The sequence below is a fragment of the Protopterus annectens genome, chromosome 8.part1 (genome assembly GCF_019279795.1).
Source record: "Protopterus annectens isolate FY-2018-M chromosome 8.part1, PAN1.0, whole genome shotgun sequence".
NCBI classification, from domain to species: Eukaryota; Metazoa; Chordata; order Ceratodontiformes; family Protopteridae; genus Protopterus; species Protopterus annectens.
In genome coordinates, this window is record NC_056742.1 from 266560318 (window position 1) to 266582082 (window position 21765).

A 21765-nucleotide genomic window follows, 5' to 3' on the forward strand; every position below is an offset into this window, starting at 1 on the left:
AAAAATTAAGAGAATTAGAGGACAGAGCACATAGGGAAAACCTGAGATTTTCAGCTATACCAGAGAAGCTGGAAGGAACAGATTGCATTAATTTTATGAAAGCAGAAATAAGCAACTGGACTGGTATTCCACACCAGGAGTTGTTAGCTGAAAGGGCACATTGTGTGTATGCTCCAAATGTGGCTATGAGAAAGCAACCAAGACCTTTAATAGTAAAGATGCAATCCTACCAGCAGAAGGACAAAGTACTAAAAGTGGAGACAACAGATTGTTTGTGGAGAATGATTACTCACTGTATACCAGGCAGAAGAGAAGCAAATTTATTCAACTATTCAAGGAAAGTTGAGACACGGGTATGAGATTCAAACTGCTATACCCAGCTGTTTTCAAAGTATTCTTCCCTAGTGGGATAAGATCATGCTAAGAGGAAATACAAAAGTTTGTCTAACAGAAAGTGAGCTATGAAACAAAAAGAGATTCTGCTTCTTGTTCTTCTGGTAATAAAGACCACAGAGAGACTGTACTTGTGAAACTTCTTCCAGTGTTTCAGCAGAAAATGTTGGAGTGAAGGAAGGGAGAACGAGAGTTGACTAGAAGAATTGAGAGTATGTTGAAAATGAACCAGAAACAGGATTTGGGAGATAGAGGTGAACAGTAATAAAACCAGTAACTTAATATGAGATTACAATGCAATAATTGTATGTGTGAAATATGACAGAACAAGAAAATGTGAAAATATTGGACTTTTTTCAGAATTTGTTGGACTTGTAGGGGACTCAAAGCATTAATGTTCAAAAAATGCTTTGAGGATGGAAGAAGAGGGAGAAAGTTAACTGTAAGTAAATATTTTTTTTTCTTACTAACACTATTTTTGTGGGTATAGTTTTCTTTGCATGCTATAAAATAAAGTTTTCTCAGTTATTTTAAGTGTAATAGGGATTCTAAACAGGTGCTGCTGTTTTTTTTTCTCTCTCCCTTTTCCTTCTTGTTCATGTTTAAGAAATGTAGGCAATGCAATGAAAAAAGCCTGGTTAAAAGAGGATGACAAAAGGAAAAAAATAATGTGCTTTTTTCATTCCTGCATGGGGAAAGGATGGGATTAAGTACTGTAGGGTTGATTTAATAACAACATTTAAGAGTAAGCAAGTAAATGAAAAAGAATATTTAATATTATGAGGCTTTATTTCTAGCAAATTCATGTATTCTTAGTAGCAATTCTGCAGCTGGTCTTCATGTTTCCATGGAAACAATCTCATAAAGAGAAACTGGCTGCCTGGTTCTCATGTCTCCACAGAGACAATCTGATAAAAAGAAAATGGCTGTAGGCTGGTGGAGAGTGATTGGCTGAAGAAAAAAAACTGAGAAGAGAAATTGGCTAGGACATAATGTCCTCTGAAAGCATTCAGGAGTTTTCCCAGCTGGGAGAGCTATAAAGAAAAGACAAACAAATTAGCACTTGGTAGAAGCATGGGCTGCACCATGCATCTTAGCATGTTTAATCTTTCTTTTAGGTTAATTCAAGTCTGTGAGTGTGGTTTTCATTTTGAGACTTTTGTTCCTATTAGGAGGGTAAAACTTCAGCATTTGCAGATGTAGATAGTTTTATATGTTAGTATTAAATTAATAGTTTTTTGGGGGGTATTGGGGTGTGTTTTTTTTTGAGGGCTTTCAATAAAACAAAAAGTTTTGTAAGATGTCATATCCATTTGAGCCTATGTCACAAGAGGCAACTGTATAAAACTTCAACCTGTCAAACAGTGTATGCCTGTAACACGCAAGCTGGAATTAGACATTTAACAAAAATGGTGTTATATGTAAAAGGTGGGAATAATTTTAATGCAATGATCCTTTCTGTAATGTCCTTAAATGTCAATGGTCTCACAGATAAATATGAAAAAGAAAGACTAGTGAGCTATATTAAAAATGTAGAGTGCAAATAGCTGTGCTACATGAGACATACTTAGAAAGAATTGAACATGTGAATTTGATAAAAAAAGGTTTGCAGGATGGTTATTCAGTGGAATACCTGGGACAAATGAAAAGATGAGTACTTCTATTACTATTGGAGCTCCTCTTGTAATTAATATAAGAGGATGAAAAAGATAACAGTGGCAGATTTGCAGTGCTAAGGGGCTATGGCAAGGGAGGAGGATTACACTGGCATGTCTTTATCACCTAAAACTGCTATAATGGAGCTTAAGAAAATTCTGGGAGAAATAATCAGTTTTCAGCAAGGAATGTTTCTTATAAGTGGGGACTATGATATGATTAACAACAGTGAAGATGTGTCTGGGGGGCCCGGAAATGAAACTATAACAAAGGAAGAGTAGATTTTTGAAGAAATGTATGAAAATATTTGTCATGGAAGATGTGAATTCAGTATTAGGAATTTGGAGTGAATCTACATATTATTCCCCAAGATATAAAAAGTGGGATAGGCAAGACAGAATTTACATTTCACGGGAACATGTGCATTTAATTGAAAGTCTTGATACACACCCAATAACTATTTCAGGTCATGCTCCAATAATAACTAAAATGAAAGCACAGGGTAATGAAATAAAATTGAGACACTTGTGCTTTCCCATCTATCTGTTGAAAAGAGGGGAGTTTAAGGAATGAGTAGTGGAGATTATTCAGGAGCTATTAGAGAGGACAGATTTTTTTTTCTGAAAATATAGCTAGGGAGTGGGATAAAATTAAGGTGGAGTTTAAAAATACGGGGAATTAAAAGAAAGGGAATTATGGTTAATAAGTAACAAGTATTATTTAGAGTAGATGTGTCCAACCTGCGGCCCGTGGGCCGCATGTGGCCTTCAGAGCTCTTCCATGCGGCCCCCGACCTCTAACTGCAACATCAATATACGCATGCCCCAAAACACTTTTTTTGTTTTGTGTTTTTCATGCCCGTGACCTATAACTCTCTTGGTGTGTGCATCCACCAAAGCACCATTCTAGTTTTGATTTTTTTGTGCCAAAGAAGGATCTGTGTGTTCCCGCAGTTATTTAATGCCAAAGAATCAGTGTGTTTGTGTGTGTGTGTGTGTGTGTGTGTTTGCTTGCTTAAGAGGGAATAGTGTATGGATTTGCCGTCATTGCCTTTGAAAGGGACAGCACTTACCTGTGTTAACAGGTAAGTATGGAGTGAGTGAATGAGTAAGTACAGGCATGAAAGCAGAATGTTTGTGTATGTTAAAGTATAAGAAGAGTGTGTGTGCGTGTGTGTATGTATGCATGACAGAGATACAGAGAGAGGCACATGCGCAGAGGCTAATGATGATCAATCTACCTACTGAACACAAATAAGTTAGCTTACAAATATATCCTACATTAAAAGTAAACTTTCATTAAATTGTGGCTTTCCTGACAGAGAGAGTGTTATATTGAATATGAAATTATACCTCTCAACTGTATGGATTTTTGCTTCATCTTCCAATTTGTATCTTTTGCTTAGGAAATAAAATTAGTCTTCCAAGGTAATGCAGTTCCAGGGAGTAAGAATAAGACAGCAGACTAGGGTTAATGGGTCAGTACTGGATTGACTTTGTGGGACTGTAGCATATAAAGTTGAATTGTTTTTTCTGACAAACAAAAAATCACCCAGTACTGTTTTGTCATTGGTGGGTTCTAAGCAGTGGCAGATTGGACAACAATAAGTATAGCTTTGGTGGATCATCAATACTGGCAAATCAGGTGGGCACAATGTCATTTTTTAAATGTTGTGGGTTTTATTGTGTATGTGTGTGTTTGTGTGTTGGGAGGGCTGCAACAGTAGATGATTATTAAAGACGGAGACTTACGGACTGTGGAGAATGTTTATTTGTTTCAAAACCTGATACTTGAGTACTAGGCATGCCAAAAGTAGATTTTTTTAAGACATAGCTTCCTGCCATTTGTAGTGCATGGATATTTATATTTAATAGACAATGCTAGCAGTATGAGTGTGGTCATGTAGGGATCTGGAGGATGCCAAGTCTACCACTGCCAATGTCTTGTAAAATGACCTGGAAATGGATATTGGGATGTTACTGAAGAAATACAGTAAATGGGCTTAGAAAAATAGCTTAATTAAACAAAGTGCACTTGCACTTTGCAGGCCATAATTTAATTTATTTCAGGTAGTCCAGATCCTGGTAGATTGTATCCCGTTAGACTTAGTTAGGGAGAGCTACCATCCCTGGGAAATAAGCAGCCCTAGTTTCAGTGAAAGCTCTGTGGTTGTTTGCAGGTAGGAAATTGCAGGATGTGGATGCAATGTGTTTTATTTATTATTTTTAATGCATTTGTCATTTCAAAGCATGGTTTTCTTTGTTGCAAAAGAAGGCAGGATTGAATGAGCCATATAATGCTTAACTGACAATGATGGGATAGAAAGATTATAAGTGATGTATAATGTTTGCAGCTACAGTTGTTTCAAAGGTGTCTCTGATGCCTAACTATTTTTGGGCCTGTGTCCCACTTTTATTTTTCTCTTTCTCCAGATTTCTTGCTCTAAGGTTGAGAGATTTGGTTCCATAATAAATCAGAAGGCTGTATTTACCTTGGAAGCCTTTTCAGCATAATTACGAGAAACAGAGCCTTTTTAATATCTTTGCTTATTTCCAATATAAACTGCCATATAACCTTGCAAATAACCTTATTAAGCTACTTTAATGCTTTTGGAATTGACAGGTATGCTTCATTGGATCGGACGTAAGCATAGAGTGCTAATGTGACAGCTCAGTAAACTGTCAGTCTGTGAATAACCTCTGCACAAATTAAAATGTCTGAATCTCGAATGGCTTTAGACTGGAGGGATGTTATAGGTTTATTCCAGTATGTAGTATGATCTTAGAGAGTTTATGGATTTCTTATTAATTTACTTTTTGCTGAGCAGTTGTTTGCTAATTTATTGATGGTCCTTTCGGTGGTGGGAAATTGGATGGATGAGCTAGATATTTTTACTTCCAGACAATTTCATTCAGTGAGTGTGTGTCATGTGATTACTGAGGTTGCCCCTATTTTAGAAGTAGGGGCTCCTTGTGTGTGTGTGTGTGTGTGTGTGTGTGTGTGTGAGAAAGATAGAGAGATTTAATATGTATACTGAATATATTTTTGCAAATGGAATTCTTAGTTAAACAGGCCCCTCTTCTTGGGCAAGTAGACTTGAGTAACCAATATTAGATCTTAGCCATCCAGCTAGGAAAGTTTAGTATGTGGATTTTCCATCCGGTTTGATGAAGGCTATGCTACCTACTCAAGGAGTACATTTATCCATCCAGTTGCCATGTTGCTGAACTACATTGTTTGATAATGAGAGGAGCTTTTTACAGAAGTTGAAGTTTTAGTGTCAAGAACCTGTCCATACAGAGTGGCTTGTTTATGTTGCAGTGAAGGCTGTGGTCTTTATAGTGAGTGTTTTAAGTATAACCAGTATTTCTGAGGTGGAGGAAGTCTCTTAAGGCAGGATCTTTCTTATCCTGGAAAGCAAGCCATTGCAGAAATTTATAGGGGCCAATGAGAGACAGAGGAAAGCAAGAAGCTTTTTAGTCTGTTTGGATAACCACGTAAACTTAGTCCTTTGACTTTTTTGTCAGAAATGGTTGTAGTCTTTCTTTTGGCAGGGAGTTTTGCTGAGGTACATGCCAAAAGGGGCTTTGCACTCAGTAATGGCTCTTATAAAGGAAGAATACAGGGATGTTATGACCACCTTGTCCCTGGATGAGATACCCTTACTAATGAGATGGGCCATGTAAAAAGCTTTCCGTACAACGGAGACATGGTGGTCAAAAGTCAGGTTTCTATCAACCTTGGTGCTGAAGCACCTCCCGACTGATTGTGTGCTTACAACATTGTTATTAATGTGATAATTTGTGGGGACATCACTCTCCCCAAAGGGGATGATGATACATTTTTAGCATTTAGCTTGAGGCCATGTATCTGGCACCAGTCATTTGTTTGGGTGAGACCCTCTTGTAGCTTATTTAGAATTGTTTTATTAAGTTAGCAATGTGAATTCTTTACTTTATTGCAAATTTGTTGGCTTATATTTGTGAATTATAGTATTGTAGGGCTGCTAATGTTGCCATTTTATGTAGTTGGACTGCTGAAGTGGTTTTCCCAGTGAGAAATGCTAGTGCTGTAGCGAATATCTGTTTATTTGTTAAAAAAAAAAAAATATATATATATATATATATATATATATATATATATATATATATATATATATTAACTAAGATGTTAGAGTTAACTGTTAGATTAGAGAATTAGAATGAGAATTAGAATTTTAAGGCAAATAGGCATTTATTACATTTATTCAATGTTTTAATGCACCTACAGTACAGCCAGAAGGTCGACTTTGGTCACCCGCGGCAGCGAAAGAGTTAACTATGCGATATATTTTAAAAGCGGCCCCAAGACAATTTCTGTTCACTCAATGCGGCCCCAGCAAGCCAAAAGGTTGGACACCCCTGATTAGAGGGACAGACAAATGTTGAAGTATTGCAGAATAGGGAGAATCGTACAGAACAAAAAGAGGATTGACTGCATAATGCTAAGCAGAACATAAGAGATTACCTTGATAATATGCATTGAGTTCAACAAGATTGCTGTTAAGCAACTGGTTTTGATAATAACTGTAGAGCACAAAAACTTTTCACACAATGACTCAGACAACAGTTAGTAGAAAGGGCTTTTGCCATGCTTATGGTGCCTATAACAAGGAAGGTAACAAGAGAGCCTATATAGGTATTAGAAATATTTAGGACATTCTGTGAAAGTCTGTATAAAGCAGAGAGATATGGATATCAAGAAAATATACAAATGGAAATGTTTATGGAAGAATTAAATACCCCAAGGTTAGAGGTAGATGAGTAATGGTTAGGATAGGAGGAGATGAGAATAAAATTGTGATGTATAAGCAATCTACAGGAAAGTCCCCAGGAATAGATGGTATTCGTGTGGATGTTTGGAAACTAGGAGAGAAAAAAAATATAAAGATCTGGAAGGTTTTGTTTAACAGTATTTTAAGAGGATGAGAATTACCAGCATCCTGGAAGAAAGCACTAGTAGCTGCAATACCTAAAGAGGGTAAAGATCCAACAGAAGCAGCTTCATGCAGGCCCATTTCAATACTAAACCATGAGTATAAAGTGTTCATGTCTATAATGGCTAAAATAATGCCAAAAGTAATGCCAAAAGTGATAGATATGGATCACTGTGGTTTTGAGGAGGGGAGGAAAACATTTGACAACATTAACAGAACACTGATGATCCCATGGGAAACAGAATGTAAAAAGATACCATTTTTGTTGGTGGATCTTGATGCAGAGAAATCATTTGACAGTGTAAGCTGGGCCTTTATGACCAGGGCAATGGAAGCATTTGCATTTCCTGAAAAAATTATTAGGTTGATTAGGAGGATATATGAGAGATCAGCAGCGAAAATTAAGGTGGGTGGGGTTCATGCTGATAATTTCTGCTTGAGCAGAGGAAGCAGGCAGGGGTGTTCTTGTTTCCCTTTGTTATTTACATTATATTTAGAACCGCTGGTGAAGAAAATAAAGGATATAATTGGTATGGTAGTCAAGAAAAGCTGGCTGTATTTGCAGATGATATTATTTTATACCTGATAAAAGCAGAAAGAGAAATTGCAGTATTGTGGAACATTTTGAGACAGTTTTAGGTCTTTTCGGGATACAAAATTAATGAAGCTAAAGCAAAGACAGTAGCAGTAAATTATGTTACCTATGCACAGATTGGTTCAGCAATATCCATATTTATGGGAGATGATAAAATGAAGTATTTAGGAGTATGGATTAAAAGTTATTGTTATGTGGCAGCTAAGGATATATGGGAAGAGGCTAAACAAAAGATAATACAAAAACTGAGAAAATGGAAGCTGTTATACATATATGGTAGTAAGATACAAGCAGTCAAAATGTTTTAGTCCCTTTAGTCTTATACACAGGTCGGGCATATTTTTATCAATCAAAGAAGTTGTGGATGGCAATTAATAAAGTGCTGAAGGACTTTATCTGAGAGGGAAAGATGGAAAGATTCAAGTAGGATAAGCAGATTCTTCCAGTAGAACAGGGCACACTGGGATTACCTAATTTAAAAGGAGTATTTCAGAGCTACACAGTTAAGGCTCATGTACATAGCACAAGCAGAAAACTATAATTCAAAGTGGAAAGGGAGGATGTTTCTTGAGCTTCCCCTGTTTCAGCAAGGAGAGATTGGGATTTTAGATGCAGGCCTTTAAGGAGAATAGCAATAATCATACAGAATATTATATCTGTAAAGCAGCAGAAAGTATTCTAAGAACTAAGCCAACATGGGAATGGAGAAAGGAGATTCTGCCTATAGGGATGACTGCAATTAGGGATATAGACAATAGGCAAGTGGGGGCATTTATTGGAGAAAACTGGCAAAGGAACCAAGGTACTGGGCGCAAATAGCTAGAGAAGGAAAGGTAATAGAATGGGAAGAGGCCAAGAATTTATTTGGACTGCAGGTTAGAGATTGCCTTCCCTATCAAGGATTGATATCAGAGTATAGGTAAAGAGAAAGAAATAGGGGTGTCCTAAATGAAATACCAGCACTGGTAGAGTCTTTAGTAGAATCTAGAAGAGAAGCTGCCTTTAAAAAAAGGAATAATTAGTAGAGCATATAAAATATTGCACGATAACTATAAGAATTAATCAGAGGAAGTTAGAAAGGATTGGGAAGAGAGATTGGATAAGCAATTCACAAAGAAACAATGGGAAGATATATGTATGCCGCCCAAATATGCAACAAAATCTAGATGATTTAGGATTTTTGCGTGGAAATGGTTACATAGATATTTTTGTACCCCAAGCAGACTCCAGAGAATTTTTTCCTGTGGTAGACAGCAAATGTTGAAGGTGCAATGGGGAAGAAAGAGGTACTTGGGAACATATTTTTTGATAGTGTGGTGAGTTAGCGGACTTTAAGGATTCCCTGCGGGAAGCACTTTTGGAGATGCTGGGTGAGCAGATTGGTGTGACGAGGGAGATGATTTTTCTGAGGTATGATACAGTATCGGAATTGCCTAGACATAGTAAGGCCTTGCTGTGTCTAATTATGGTGACTGCCAAAAAAGCAATCACTAGAAAATGGAAATCAAAATCTAAACCAATTGTATTAAAAGTAGTGACTATAGTAACAGAGATAAAACAACTGGAATTGAGATCTTTAGAAAAGAGTAGGAGGAAACTACATAGGAAAAATGGGTATTGTGGGAACAATACTTACAGGGGAGGAATAAAGTTTAAAAGAAGGCAGGACTTAAATGCACAATGTAATTTTTGACTGAAAATGATTGGGTAAGTTATAAGTGATATATGATGTATGCAACTGGGAGTGTGTCAGTATAGTTTGTGATGTAAAATGCTTGCAACTAGGATTGTGTTGGTGTGGTTTGTTTTAATTTATGTAAATGTATGATTGCTTATGTTGGAAGTGATGGTTTAATAAAGATGTTCCTTGTTTAATAAAAAGTGGCTGGAATTAAATAATTTATGTAGTGTTGCTTAGGTTATATGATACATAGCAATATATGTGAATTATAATGTTTGTTAATGTGTTAGTACAGTTTGATTACTTTTGTATAGATATAAATCTGCTTCATGTCACAAGTGACAATTCAGTAAAGGTGTGTTAAAACTAGACTTGAGGATATGTATTCAGTTCCAGCAGTACTACTTTCCTTTTCTTGTTAATTTCATCTCTCCATTCAGACTCTTCACGTGAGAGACAGTTGCCCTGTTTGTGGGGCTGAGGCAGACATCCACAGTGCTTTCAGGGTGACAGTATGGCACTTTGTCAGAATAGTCAGCACTTCTGGCTCTCACTTCCCACCTCTTTTCATTTAAATTAGAAGAAGATTTTCCATCTGCACAGCACAGTGGCACATGGTTACCACAGATGGGGGGGGGGGGGGGGTGACTGATAACCTAGGGTTATCAGTTGTTTTTCTCTTCCCTTCCCAGCAATCCATTCCCTTGCCAGGTACACCACACTGCCTTAAGGCACTGGCAAGGAAGAAAATGCAGAAATTCTTGCCTGTTTTAGTCTTCATGTCTTTCCTTGTAGAACAGTATGGCAGGGGACTTTACTCCTATTTATTTTTAATGCCTGAAATGCTGCAAATGTTCATCCCATCTTGGATTTAAAAAGTGTAAACACATATACCCCTAAAAGAACCTTACTTATAACAACTAACTTCCATGCTTTTCTGAACATAAAGATCAGAGGGTGCTGTAGATGGTTCTTCCACTTCCGAGTAGGGTTGAGCCTTTACAAGTTCAGGACCCACCCTTTTTTACTTGTCAAAGCCATAGTTTATTTTGAACAACCTTCAACATCACAACACACAAAATAAGGAAAGCAACCACATTACAGGAAAAACATGGATAATCCCATGTAATCATGTAATGGACATATACCAATACATCAGAACCCTAACTTTTGGCCTCAGCGTGAATTACCACAGTGATAGGCCCATGAAAGCTCATAGGGATCAAAGTTTTCTGTTATCCAGATGACTGCCTTCTTGTTGCTGGCAGCCAGCACAGTCCAGTTAGGTAGACTGTGTGCTCCACACCTTCCTGTCCATGGATTTATTGTAAATTCTTCAAAGTCCAAACTCACCCATGTCTGTTTAACAACTTTTATGAGCTTGTCCTTAGAAAACAAGATCTTTCAAGCATCTCTACCCCTTGAGAGACTAGTGAAGAACTCTCATTTTGCCACATTCTGGTAGGTTCCACAGGGTTGACATTGATGTTTCTTAGGAATTTGGACTGTGGGGTACCAACAGTCAGATGGTTCCGTTTAAAGACTATATGTAAAGTTGTACACTACAGCGGAATCTTGGGGTTCAGTGTCATCCAGAAATGGTCCCAATAGTTGCCTCAGTCTGGATCTCCATAGCATACAGATCACATATCCAGTGTTGAGCATGGCCTCTAAACTTGCAAATGGGCAAGTGTTTTATGAACCTGAATCAGTGAATGGTAATCAACATTAAGACTTCCATTATAGGATGGGATGTAGATGTGTGCAACTACACAGGCCAATGCCACTGGTTTCAGTGTGAGACAGCACTCCTTATTTATGTTTTGGAGATGAGAAGGGTTTGACTAATTATTAAGATTTGGGTCAGTGGCTTTCCAGTGGTTGCATTTCTATTCAAAAGGACAAGTTGATCACATGGTATATCATTAAGCAAGGAGTGACAAATTCTTATTTGTGTTGCTGAGAAATATTGAGAATATAGGAGGGCCTAAACCAGACAGGATGTTTTCTAATAACAGTGCACATTCTGGTGGACAGATTTAGCTGCTACATGCTGGTTCCCCAAGGAGAGTCCTTTAGTAATCCATACCAAAATCCGTTTTGAAGGAGTAAGTCATCTGTTGAGAGTGTTTTTTGTATCACTCAAAAATACCTGGTACCAGAAGTTCTTCTCCTTCATTCTTTCTTCAGGGGTCACTCCAGGAGATGCCTATACCTCTTTTTGGTTGAGCTGGATGTTTTATTCATTTCCCCCCACACCTGTTATCTCAAAACTTCTGCTTAATAGAGGGAGCAGAAATAGTTGTAATATCATTTTGGCAAAACCTGCTGTAGTTACCCATTCTCTCTATAAGCGTGTATTTCAGGCATCGTATCACTTCCTCCCACCAGAATACTTCTGGTTCTTTCAGTGGGGCTCTTGCACCCCAGTCCCCACTGTCTGAAGTTAATGACATGGATATTTGTATTCTGTTACTTGTTCATTCTGTGACTCTGAGCGCATGTCATCTATTCCTAAGGGAGTCACAGAAACCTTCTTCTCAAAAGATTTTTGTCACAAATGGAAATGATTTTCAGTATAAGCATTTCAAAAACACACTGACACTTTCCTGAGCCAGTTTGCAGTGTTTCTGTTGTGTTTGCCAGATCTTTTCAATTTTAGCTGTAGCTAATCCACAGTTGAAGTCCACTTCCTGACCAGTTAGTCCCTTTTGCCTAGATTGGCCATGGAATCAAATTTATACCACTTCGTTCTCCTTTGCATTTTATTTCTACAATATGCTAAGCCTTACCATAATTTCCTTCACATTAGGAGTGCTCATAAATAGCTTAAATATAATGCAGTCTGAATAGAAATAATAAATAGGTATTCATTTCCTTTGCAAAAGACTACGAAGGCAGTAACATTACAAAACAGTGCTTATCTAAGTGGCTGTCCGATTGCATTGTCCATAGTTATGAGGAAACAAGGAAAATACGGTTCTTGCCTTCTAAAATGGCACTCTGTTATAGAGGTGATTATTGTGTTTGCTTTCTTCCATAATGTGAGGAGGACATGCAGACTCCACACAGAAGGCGCTCCAGCCGAGAATCGAAAGGGAGAACCTCTTGCTGTGAGGCAACAATGCTACCGCTGCACCACCGTGGCTTTCATGATATTTGTGCAGTATCTGTTTGGTCAGCCCTACATAATTACAAAAAACACTGCAATATGGACATATCCTTTTGATGCAGAATTTCTTTTGAGGCCACAGTGATCATGGTCTGTTTTCTGAGAGCCTTCATTCTGGACAATTTCTGCTGCATTCTTTGGTATGTCCTGCGGCCAGAGCATTCAGTATCAGATAATGAAATTATGCGTATTCACTATAACTCTGGATCTGTGAGAAGAAACTCTGTCTGCAGGATGCATCTCACCTTCTCTCAGCTAACCTTCCTTATAGGTGTGGATCCTTTTTTCTACTTTTTGAGTCTTATTTGGGTAGTGTCTCTCATAGTATGTATTAGGGATGATTAGAGACAATTGGAGGTTTTTGAGAAGAGACAGCAGTAACTGTCCAGGGTGCAGGGATAGCCCCCATTCCAGGGTACAGGGTTAGCCCCAAGTCCTTTCTGTTGTGCAAAAGAAAGTCTTCTCACAGATCCAGCATTGCAGTGAGCACACATTGTACACATGACATTTATAGTGTAGCTCAGAGGTAGTCAGACTGAGAACCAGAGGTGTTTTAGTACAGTTATCAAGGTCTACCAAGAAAAAAGAAACCACTGGTCTGCCAGTGTAATGTAGTTAATGACAGCACCAGTGCCAGCAACCTCCGAGCGAGCAACCTTCAACCGTTCCAGACAAGGATGCACAACTGAAATATACAAGAATATGACATTCATGTGTTGTCTAACAAGAGCGACAGCGAACTAAACATGCATCGAGACGTGCGTAGTACTCATAGTGTAGTCCATGCTCATAATGCTGTCAGTGTCCAACTGTGAATATTTACAGCTGCTGATTATGATGATGATACACAACAGTATTATAGTTACACTGACAAACAAGTATGCTGTACTTCAGGCAGTACAGGTCAATATGGAATCTGAGTCATGCTGCTTGGTTCTGCATACTAGGCCTGCTAGTTCAGTGCATGGTATATACTGCTGTCACTGTGGAGCTAGATGTTGGAGCACAGAAAATTGCATAGATCCACAAAGGTGTGTGTGTGTCTGCATGCTTACGAATGTTCACTCTTATGTATTTATCCATCCCTGAAATGCCCCAGCTGTTATGATGATGGACTGCAAGCATCCACAGTGTTTCAGCAGTTCTTGAAAATCTGCTTGAGGATTTTGAACACAATTCTTCCTTTTTTTCTCTCCATGTGCCGAACTATTAAAAGATTAGGAATAGAAAGTTACAAGGATCAGTAACAGGAAGTGTACTTTGTAGCTGTTTTTCTTTTGTCGCAGAGACTACACTGATTGTAAGGAATATATGCACAGACCTTTCCAAAACTGCCCTGTGTTTAGTCATATATCTAAACACATAAAGATGTTTTATTTAAAATGTGAGTAAACATTCCGTTTCATTTCTCAACATATTCTGTTTTTGCTTGTTATATGCACATAACATGATCCACAATCAAAGAAACCAGTAAAAGTAAAATAAAAATGTGGTATCCACAAATAAAGAAAAATATGGAAAAATATTTTTGCTGCATCCCGGGAAAAAAAAGTATTTCTGCTTCACCCTGCCATGGGGGAGAAGGCGTCAACCCCACACTCCACTAATTTGTTTATAATAGCTTCATGGTTGCAGAGTTGCAGTGTAAGGATAAAAACAGAAGAAACATAAAATGTATCCAAACATTCCTTTTACAGCACCTTGCTGCTAAAAAAATCATAACTTAAAAACACATAAAGCAAAATTAAACATTTCTAGTAGAAATAAAACTTTAAAGCCATCAAAAATTCTTCAGGAAAAAATAAAACACACTAGCACACCAGCCTATAATCACAATTCAGATATATTTCTGGTACAGTACTAACATGGTAGAAGTCAATTAAATAAGATATCAACAGTTCCATTTTGACAGAGGGATTCTGTAAGCCCTGACAAAACTGTGTGATCCCTAAGATCTTGTCCTTCAAGGCATATATTTTGTCCTTAATGTGGTATCTTCAAATGTTTGTTTTTCGTTTGAGCTACTAGTTACATGAACTATATTTATAAACTATTACCACAAAAATATAAATAAAAGCAGAGAGGATTAATGGTTCACTGGAAAAAGGATTAATGGTTCACTGGAAAAAGCAACACTTGTCAAAAAAAAAAAACATATCCAACTGAGCCAAAACAATGCAGAGACAACTTACGATAAAAGAAACTTTACTAATACGTGCAGCATGTATATATATATATATATATATATATATATATATATATATATATATATATATTTATATAGATCCCATTTGATCCAGCAAATTTATGTTTCATCGCAATGTAAATTTGCAACTTCACTTTTGCGAAAGTGCATTTTTTCAAAAATGCACTTTCATGTAAAAACATAAATAAAAATAAAAAAACAACAGAAAAGTAATAAAAACATGCAGTTTGCATGTAACTTTGTACATCAAAGTTAGTGTTGATGTACAACTAAGCAAACCATTGCTGAGATCGTGGTACTGTGGGGATAAGGGAATATTCCCTTTTCCCCACTGTAGTACAATTTTGGAGTGGGAATATTAAAGTAGGGGGGTGTGCAGGGGGGCTTGCCCCCCCTGCATAATCGTGTTTAGTGTGTGTTTTTTTTTTTTTTTTTTTTTTTTGGTTTAGGTTTTATGTTTGCTTTGAAACGAAAATGCATTTTTGAAAAAATGCACTTTCACGAAAGTGAGGTCGCAAATTTACGTTTCAATGAAATGTAAATTCGCTGGATCAAAGTAGATCCACACACATATATGTGTATATATATATATATATATATATATATATATATATATATATATATATATATATATATATATATATATGTATATATATATATTTTTTCCCCCTCACCGATAAAGGCAGCATACACATGTATTTTACATATGTGTTATTTCATTTTCTCATAGAAATGTTATTGTGGTAGCTCTTTAGATATGTATTAATGTAACTTTAAATTGCTTTGACTTGTCAATTGATTTGCCTAGGTGAACAAATTTAGTGAATGAAAGAGATTGGCCAGTTTATATCTGGTGTTACTATATAATCTAGAGTGTAATTAATTATTTATTGTCTGAAGAAGCAGTTTGTGAAGGAATGTGAATGCACTCATATACGTATTATTAAAGTTTCTCTTATCGTAAGTTGCCTCTGCATTGTTTTGATTCACACGTATATGTGTTTTTTGGCAAGTATATTTATAAACTGTTTGCCTTGCAGACTAATTATGATTAAGCAAAGTGAGTATAATGGAAGACATTTAGCTATGTTTAATTGGTAGCAGTATTCATTTACTCCTCCCAGCCAGTCAGTCCATTAATTCCCCATTACTAGGGTGTAGTTTGACCAGGAAGGGACATCATTCAGACAGCCATCGGGTTAAGTTGTGATTTTTTTTCTTTATGTGACCTTGTTTCTACATGCACTTGGCAAAATGTTGTGAATGGATGTGCAATGGGCTGTCTGTGAAGGACATTCCTTTACTTTCACAAGAGGCATTCCCTTCAAGCAGCCCTGCCCCTCACTAATGAATGGGGAAGTGTTTTCCACAGTCTCCACCAGGGAAATGGCACTAATCTAGTGTGCTTCTGTGCACCCACAACCCCCCCTCCCCGGCAGAGGTGATCAAGCCACACCCCTCTTCACTTTTTCCTGTCTCTGTCTAGCTCCTCCAGTTTTGGGGCTGTGGTATTGTTTTTTGGTCCTTCCTTTCTGTTATGGTTACCTGCCAGGTCTACCAACTAACTCTTTGCCCTCCTCATCATGACGTATTCCTGTATTTTTGCTGGGGAGTGTTCATGAATTGTAAACACTGGGGGCTTGGACATCTAAACAACTGTCCGGGGGGAGTAGTATGACCTTCCCATTTCCCCCTCCCCTTTGCGGCAATGTGGTTTGATCCAGGGTGGGCATGAAATGTGGGCAAGTACATATATAAATTCTCTGATTAAAATCACAGGAAGAAGTTAAGAGATTTCAGATAAGGAAAACAAAGTGTACAGTCTTGCCCCCATGATGCAGGGGGATGCAATCCTGACTTCAGCCCAGGTGACTAGATTTCAGGTAGCAGCCCCAAGCTGCTCTGGTGGTATAGACATATAAAGCCCTGACAACAACCCAGGCCACTCAGGTTTGATTAGTGACTCGGATGACTGGGATGACTGGTGTGGTAGCAGAGGGAGGGGGGGTGATACTTGGGCATCTCTTGGCAACAATCCCCAGTGGAGGCCAGGAGATCATCACCAAGAGACACCCACATACCACCCTCCCCTTTGGATGGGCACTCCCATCCCTCTCTGCCACTGTCAGATAGTCACCCAAGCCACTAATCAAACCTGTGTTATTGTCAGGACTTTCTCTCTCTATGTCACCAGAGTGTCTTGGGGTGGCAAATTGACTCCCAGTAAACTGGGTTGCAGTCAGGGCTCCTTCCCTGTGCACCATGGAGCAAAGGTGTACTCTCTGTTTTGCTTTCTTGGAAATCTCTTAACTTCTTCCTGTGCTTCTGAATCAGAGAACTTATATATGCAATTACTAATGAAATACTACTTTGTCGACAGTATTATGTAAAGTACTGACTAAAGTGTTATTTGTATGTATTACTGATTAGCCTGGACATATGCATCTGCTGCCCATTTTTCATTTAGAGGTCACTGTTTCATACATAAATCATTTTAGGATAGCTGACTATCAGGATGCTATTCTTTTCACTTAAGATTTAAACGTGCATTTACTTTCAGAAGTCTTTCTTAGCGTTGCATCCACTTAACTGGTTACAAAAGCAGTAAAACCATATATTTCTGATTATTATGGTTTTCCCATCAAAACAGAAGCTTGCACTGTTCTGTAAAAGGAAGGAAAAAAGTCAAATATTTTGCATTTTTGGGCCACAAAAAATACAAGGCAAGGAACGATAACACAACTGCTGTGATTTACACTGGCAGTTAGCACAGAGGACTAAATCTCTTGACTTATTAATAAGCTCCTTCCTGTATCAAGGGCACAGGCTTGAGTCGTTCCATCTTCATTTACCATTCATTTATATTTCATTTTTCATGTTGTATGACCTTGAGCAAGTCACTTAACCAGAAAGTGCTTTGGGGCAGTTAGAAATTTGGGAAATGCTTATTAATGGTTTCCTTGACTATACGCAGTGGAACTACCTATGAACCTGTTAACCTAGTATTAAAGTGACTATTTTCAAAGATCTACTGCTATGATAATTATATTTCCCCCCAACTCTTCTTTCTGAGTTGGTAAAACTGATTGACTAAGAAGATGCATTTGTGTATGTTTTTGTGTTTGCATGTGAAACGACATGTCTGAGCAGGTGAAGGTTAAATAAGCACATTTTATTTCCCTTTAGATGGAACACAGACTGAGTAAACCTACCCTAAGATTCATGAACGCCTACACTAAATGTACACCATTCTGACTGAGTGAACAGATAACTCGAGCATAACTCACACCTTCTTCCTTCTAATTTTAGTTTTCCTAATGATTTTCTTGCAGCTTTAAGTAGAGGGGTTCTTAAAGGTTAGCACAAAGTGTAGACTGTGTGTACACTTAGTGTAATGTTTTGAGTGATTAGAAAGTGCAAACAATTTGGTAGGGATGTTCTTGAATACAGAATGTATACACTTATTGTACACAGTATAGGCATTAATGAATCTGGCCCCAAATGTTTCCCTTCTTGTAAATAACTTAAAAATGTCTGTAACATTTCCTTTCATAAGTAAGATATTTTATCATTACTTCTTACTAGGAAGTCTTTTTATATGCACATTCTATCTTTCTACTGTACAAAGAGCTGTATAGCACATCTAAACGTCTGTGGAAACATCCTAAAACATTCAGTGACAGTATTTAGATTTCATGTTATCACAGTGGTACACAGGGTGGCAGTTTATGATGTTACAGGCAGCGTTTTTATAACGAGCATGGTGTAGTTAACAGGATTTTGAAAGGCTAAGGTGAATAAACAGAAGGGAAGAAAAGGAAGATAATTTGGTGGTGAACATAATATTTTTTGTAAATGTAATACTTTTAATGTTTATATTTTGTTAATGCATGTGCTATTTAATTGGATGTGTATGGATGACATTACTTTTCAGTGGATTTTTTTTTCATCTCCAGGTGAGAATGAAGTTGTGACACTGGACACCCAAAAGATGTTAAAGCTGGCAGAACAGTGTTTGGAACGGGCCAAATCAACTGCATCTCGCCTTGAGGCTGGTTTCCAAGGTAAGCAATATGATAGTTTTAATCTTTGCTGTTGTTGTTAAGCCTTTCACTTCTTATCATCACATTTTATTTATTTACATTTGTTAACCAAGGTGTAGCGCTGATCACAATTGTCCAATTTCATTTTCAGCCTGTGATGATAGCTTTTATCATTTTCAGCATCTGTAGTTGTAAAATGGTCAGTCTTTTTAACTGTTTCCCATATATGGTATAGAGAATCTGATCGCATTCATATCTCTCAAGTATCCTGATTTTTGTGATGTACCATTTTTCTTTTGTATTCATTAAGTAATCCCAGGTTTTGAATTTAGATGCTTTTATTCCCAGGTCCAGATTGCTTACGTAATTCATTGCTTGAGTCTCACCCTCCCCTGGCACCTACTTCATCCTTTTCTGCATACATAGATGCTGAGTGTGGAAATACGGGTGGAACTTGGCTAGGCTTGTATGGGCCCTAGGGCCATTAGCCCAGTAATTGCCTAAGATCCTGTTATATAATTTATCTGCAATGATGTCTGTTATGCACTCACTTCACAACACTGCTATGGGGAAGCTTTATGTGCTGTCATGCACCTGTATAAGCTGTCTTAACTATGCAGTCCTTTTCTGTGTATTCTTTATTAAAACCTGATAACTTATAAATTGTACATTTGGTACAGTGAACCCCTCAGTACCTCAAGTTTCATTGTATGCTCTGTTATTTGGAAATTAGTTTAGCCTCCATCTTTCTTCGTATCTGCTTAGGGTGATTTCTCAAGTAAGAAAGCCTTGGAGACCTGGGCATCCCTCCTTTGAAGTTGGCCTTCAGGTATGCTGTCTTAGAATCATGCTGCAGCTCTAAGAGGGTTGATGCCCCATAATGGCCAACAACTAAATAAAATGATTTTTTTCTAAGTATTCAAGAGCTGACTCCTGTGTTTTCTCTGTTCGCTACAGGTGGTCCTAGGGATCATAGTCTTTTTCCTGCCTGTCTTGTGACAAAGACTCAAGAACATTGGAAAGGTATGACAAGTTTGTGCACATCTGTATCACTATGGGATTTGGAAACCCCAGCTAGCACTAACCAGATTATAGCTGTTTCATGTGAATCTGGCAGTAGGCAAGCTCAAGGGTTTTTTGGAGCCTGGGAACAGGGAGAACCTCTTCCAGGTCTTATCTAAAGCCATTCAGATGGGACCCCAGGTATCCATTTAGCCCTGTTTCATTTGGAATGTGCCTATGGTATGGCTGGTACAACAGACCTATATGACTGCACTCTTCTTTAATGGACTGGATTGGTGATAATATTTTGGACTCTCACTTTAAGGAGAAAGCTCTTCTTGGTTTGGCATCCCAGACCCTAGCAGATATCCATCTGAAGAGAAAACAGGACATCAGCTGTATGAAAGAAATGTATCTTTTTTCCCCATGTTTCCTGTGTGAGGAACAAAAGGCCTTGTTTTTGCCTTAAAAGTACATTATCCTCTTATTACCAGTTAGGAGATGGCTATGTCAATCACCTTGCTGCGTGGGTCTGCCTAATGTTAGTTAGATGGTTCTTCCCATTTACACTATCTGGGGTGAGGGTAATAATGTTGGGTTATCAGGAATGGAGGTCCACTTTCAAGTCATCTTCTCATCTACAATCTCTGATTCTCCACGTTTAAAACCTTTATTGGTGGTTTCTGTGCATCGAAGACCCAAGAGACGCTTAGACTGTGCAGATCAAGAAGCAGTTGAGGCTTTCCCATTTTCAAGAGAAGGGGTCAGTTTTTCCACCCCTCCTCACCAAGATGGGATGAGTGTTTTCATCCATTTCTAGACCTTAGCATTCCTGTTGTCCTGAGTGGCTCTTGGGGCCATGAACCCTAGGTTTTGCAGGATGCCTGGATAATGTAGTTGGTGCTTGGGACTTTTTTATTTCATTAGTAGTAGTATTAGGGATCCTTACAATTATTTTCTTGAACTTGCTGTAGATGACTATCATCCCTAGTTAAAGTGGTGATTGTTGAGAGTCACTCAGAGTCCTGAGACTTCAGAGGTGCCTTCCATTGCAAGATGAAGCCTGGTGTGAATGAAACCATTATAATCCTCCTTATAGATTGATCTGCTCTTTGGTAGCCTTCTCAGTGGTCTCTTATGGACTTTCCTGTTAAAGTATCCCTGTGGACATAGTCTTTGAGGGCCATCTCAAATTCACAGATGCCTTTCTTGGTTATTGTTAGGAAGAATGCCTTTTCCGGTGCAGAGTTAGGTACTTTTAGTTTCTGCTACCTTTAGAGGAGGTCCAACAGGTATTGTCTTGGCAGCCTAAGTGTGTGTGTGTGTGTGTGTGTGTGTGTGTGTGTGTGTGTGTGTGTGTGTGTGTGTGTGTGTGAGGATGGGGTCCAAGCACAGACATGACTGTTTCTTCTGGGAAGAAGATAGCCATATTCTTCATGGTGCCATAGCATATCCAAGGACATTGGTGTTTTCAGTGGCCTGTGAGGAGTCTGTGTTGGCAGAGCCACCACACATTTCAGTCCTTCTTGTGTCAGCTTTGTGTCTCTAGGCCTTGCATTGGTGGATAGACCTCTTATGGCCTTTGTTGGCATCCCATTATGTTCCTGTCACCAAGTTATGTTCTTCATTCCCACTTAGTATAAGCCGTGGTTGTGCAGCGATAGCGTTGTTGCCTCACAGCAAGAGGTTCTCCCGTTCGATTTTTGGCTGGAGCGCCTTCTGTGTGGAGTCTGCAGTCGAGTGGCATTCGAAAGACATGTGTGAATGGGCGTGCCTTCGTTGAAGGTTGGGCGTCAGGCTGGCACCTCGGCACCATAAAAATTTACTGCCAATCATTAGCGGACCGGAGTTCCGCTGTGGTGACCCCTAACCGGGAAAAGCCGAAAGAAGAACAGCATTCTCACTTAGTGAAATTTTGGGCTCTCTGCCAAGGTAACCCAGTACTGACCAGCTTTCAAAAGAAAGACTTTCCTCCCTCTCTTTTCCTGTGGCAGCTGATTGGCTGAACCTATCCTGAGAGGGAAGCTTTCAGCTGTCAGTGG

At 38.4% G+C, this 21765-nt stretch overlaps 1 protein-coding gene across 1 annotated transcript in view; it reads left to right on the forward strand.

Moving 5' to 3' along the window:
- The window catches only part of VPS9D1 (VPS9 domain containing 1), a 1026884-nt gene that overhangs the window by 184444 nt on the left and 820675 nt on the right, over positions 1 to 21765 (forward strand). The window contains exon 3 of the mRNA XM_044081855.1: positions 18635 to 18742. Coding sequence (XP_043937790.1) covers positions 18635 to 18742 — 108 coding nt within the window. The remainder of the gene's footprint in view (positions 1 to 18634; positions 18743 to 21765) is intronic.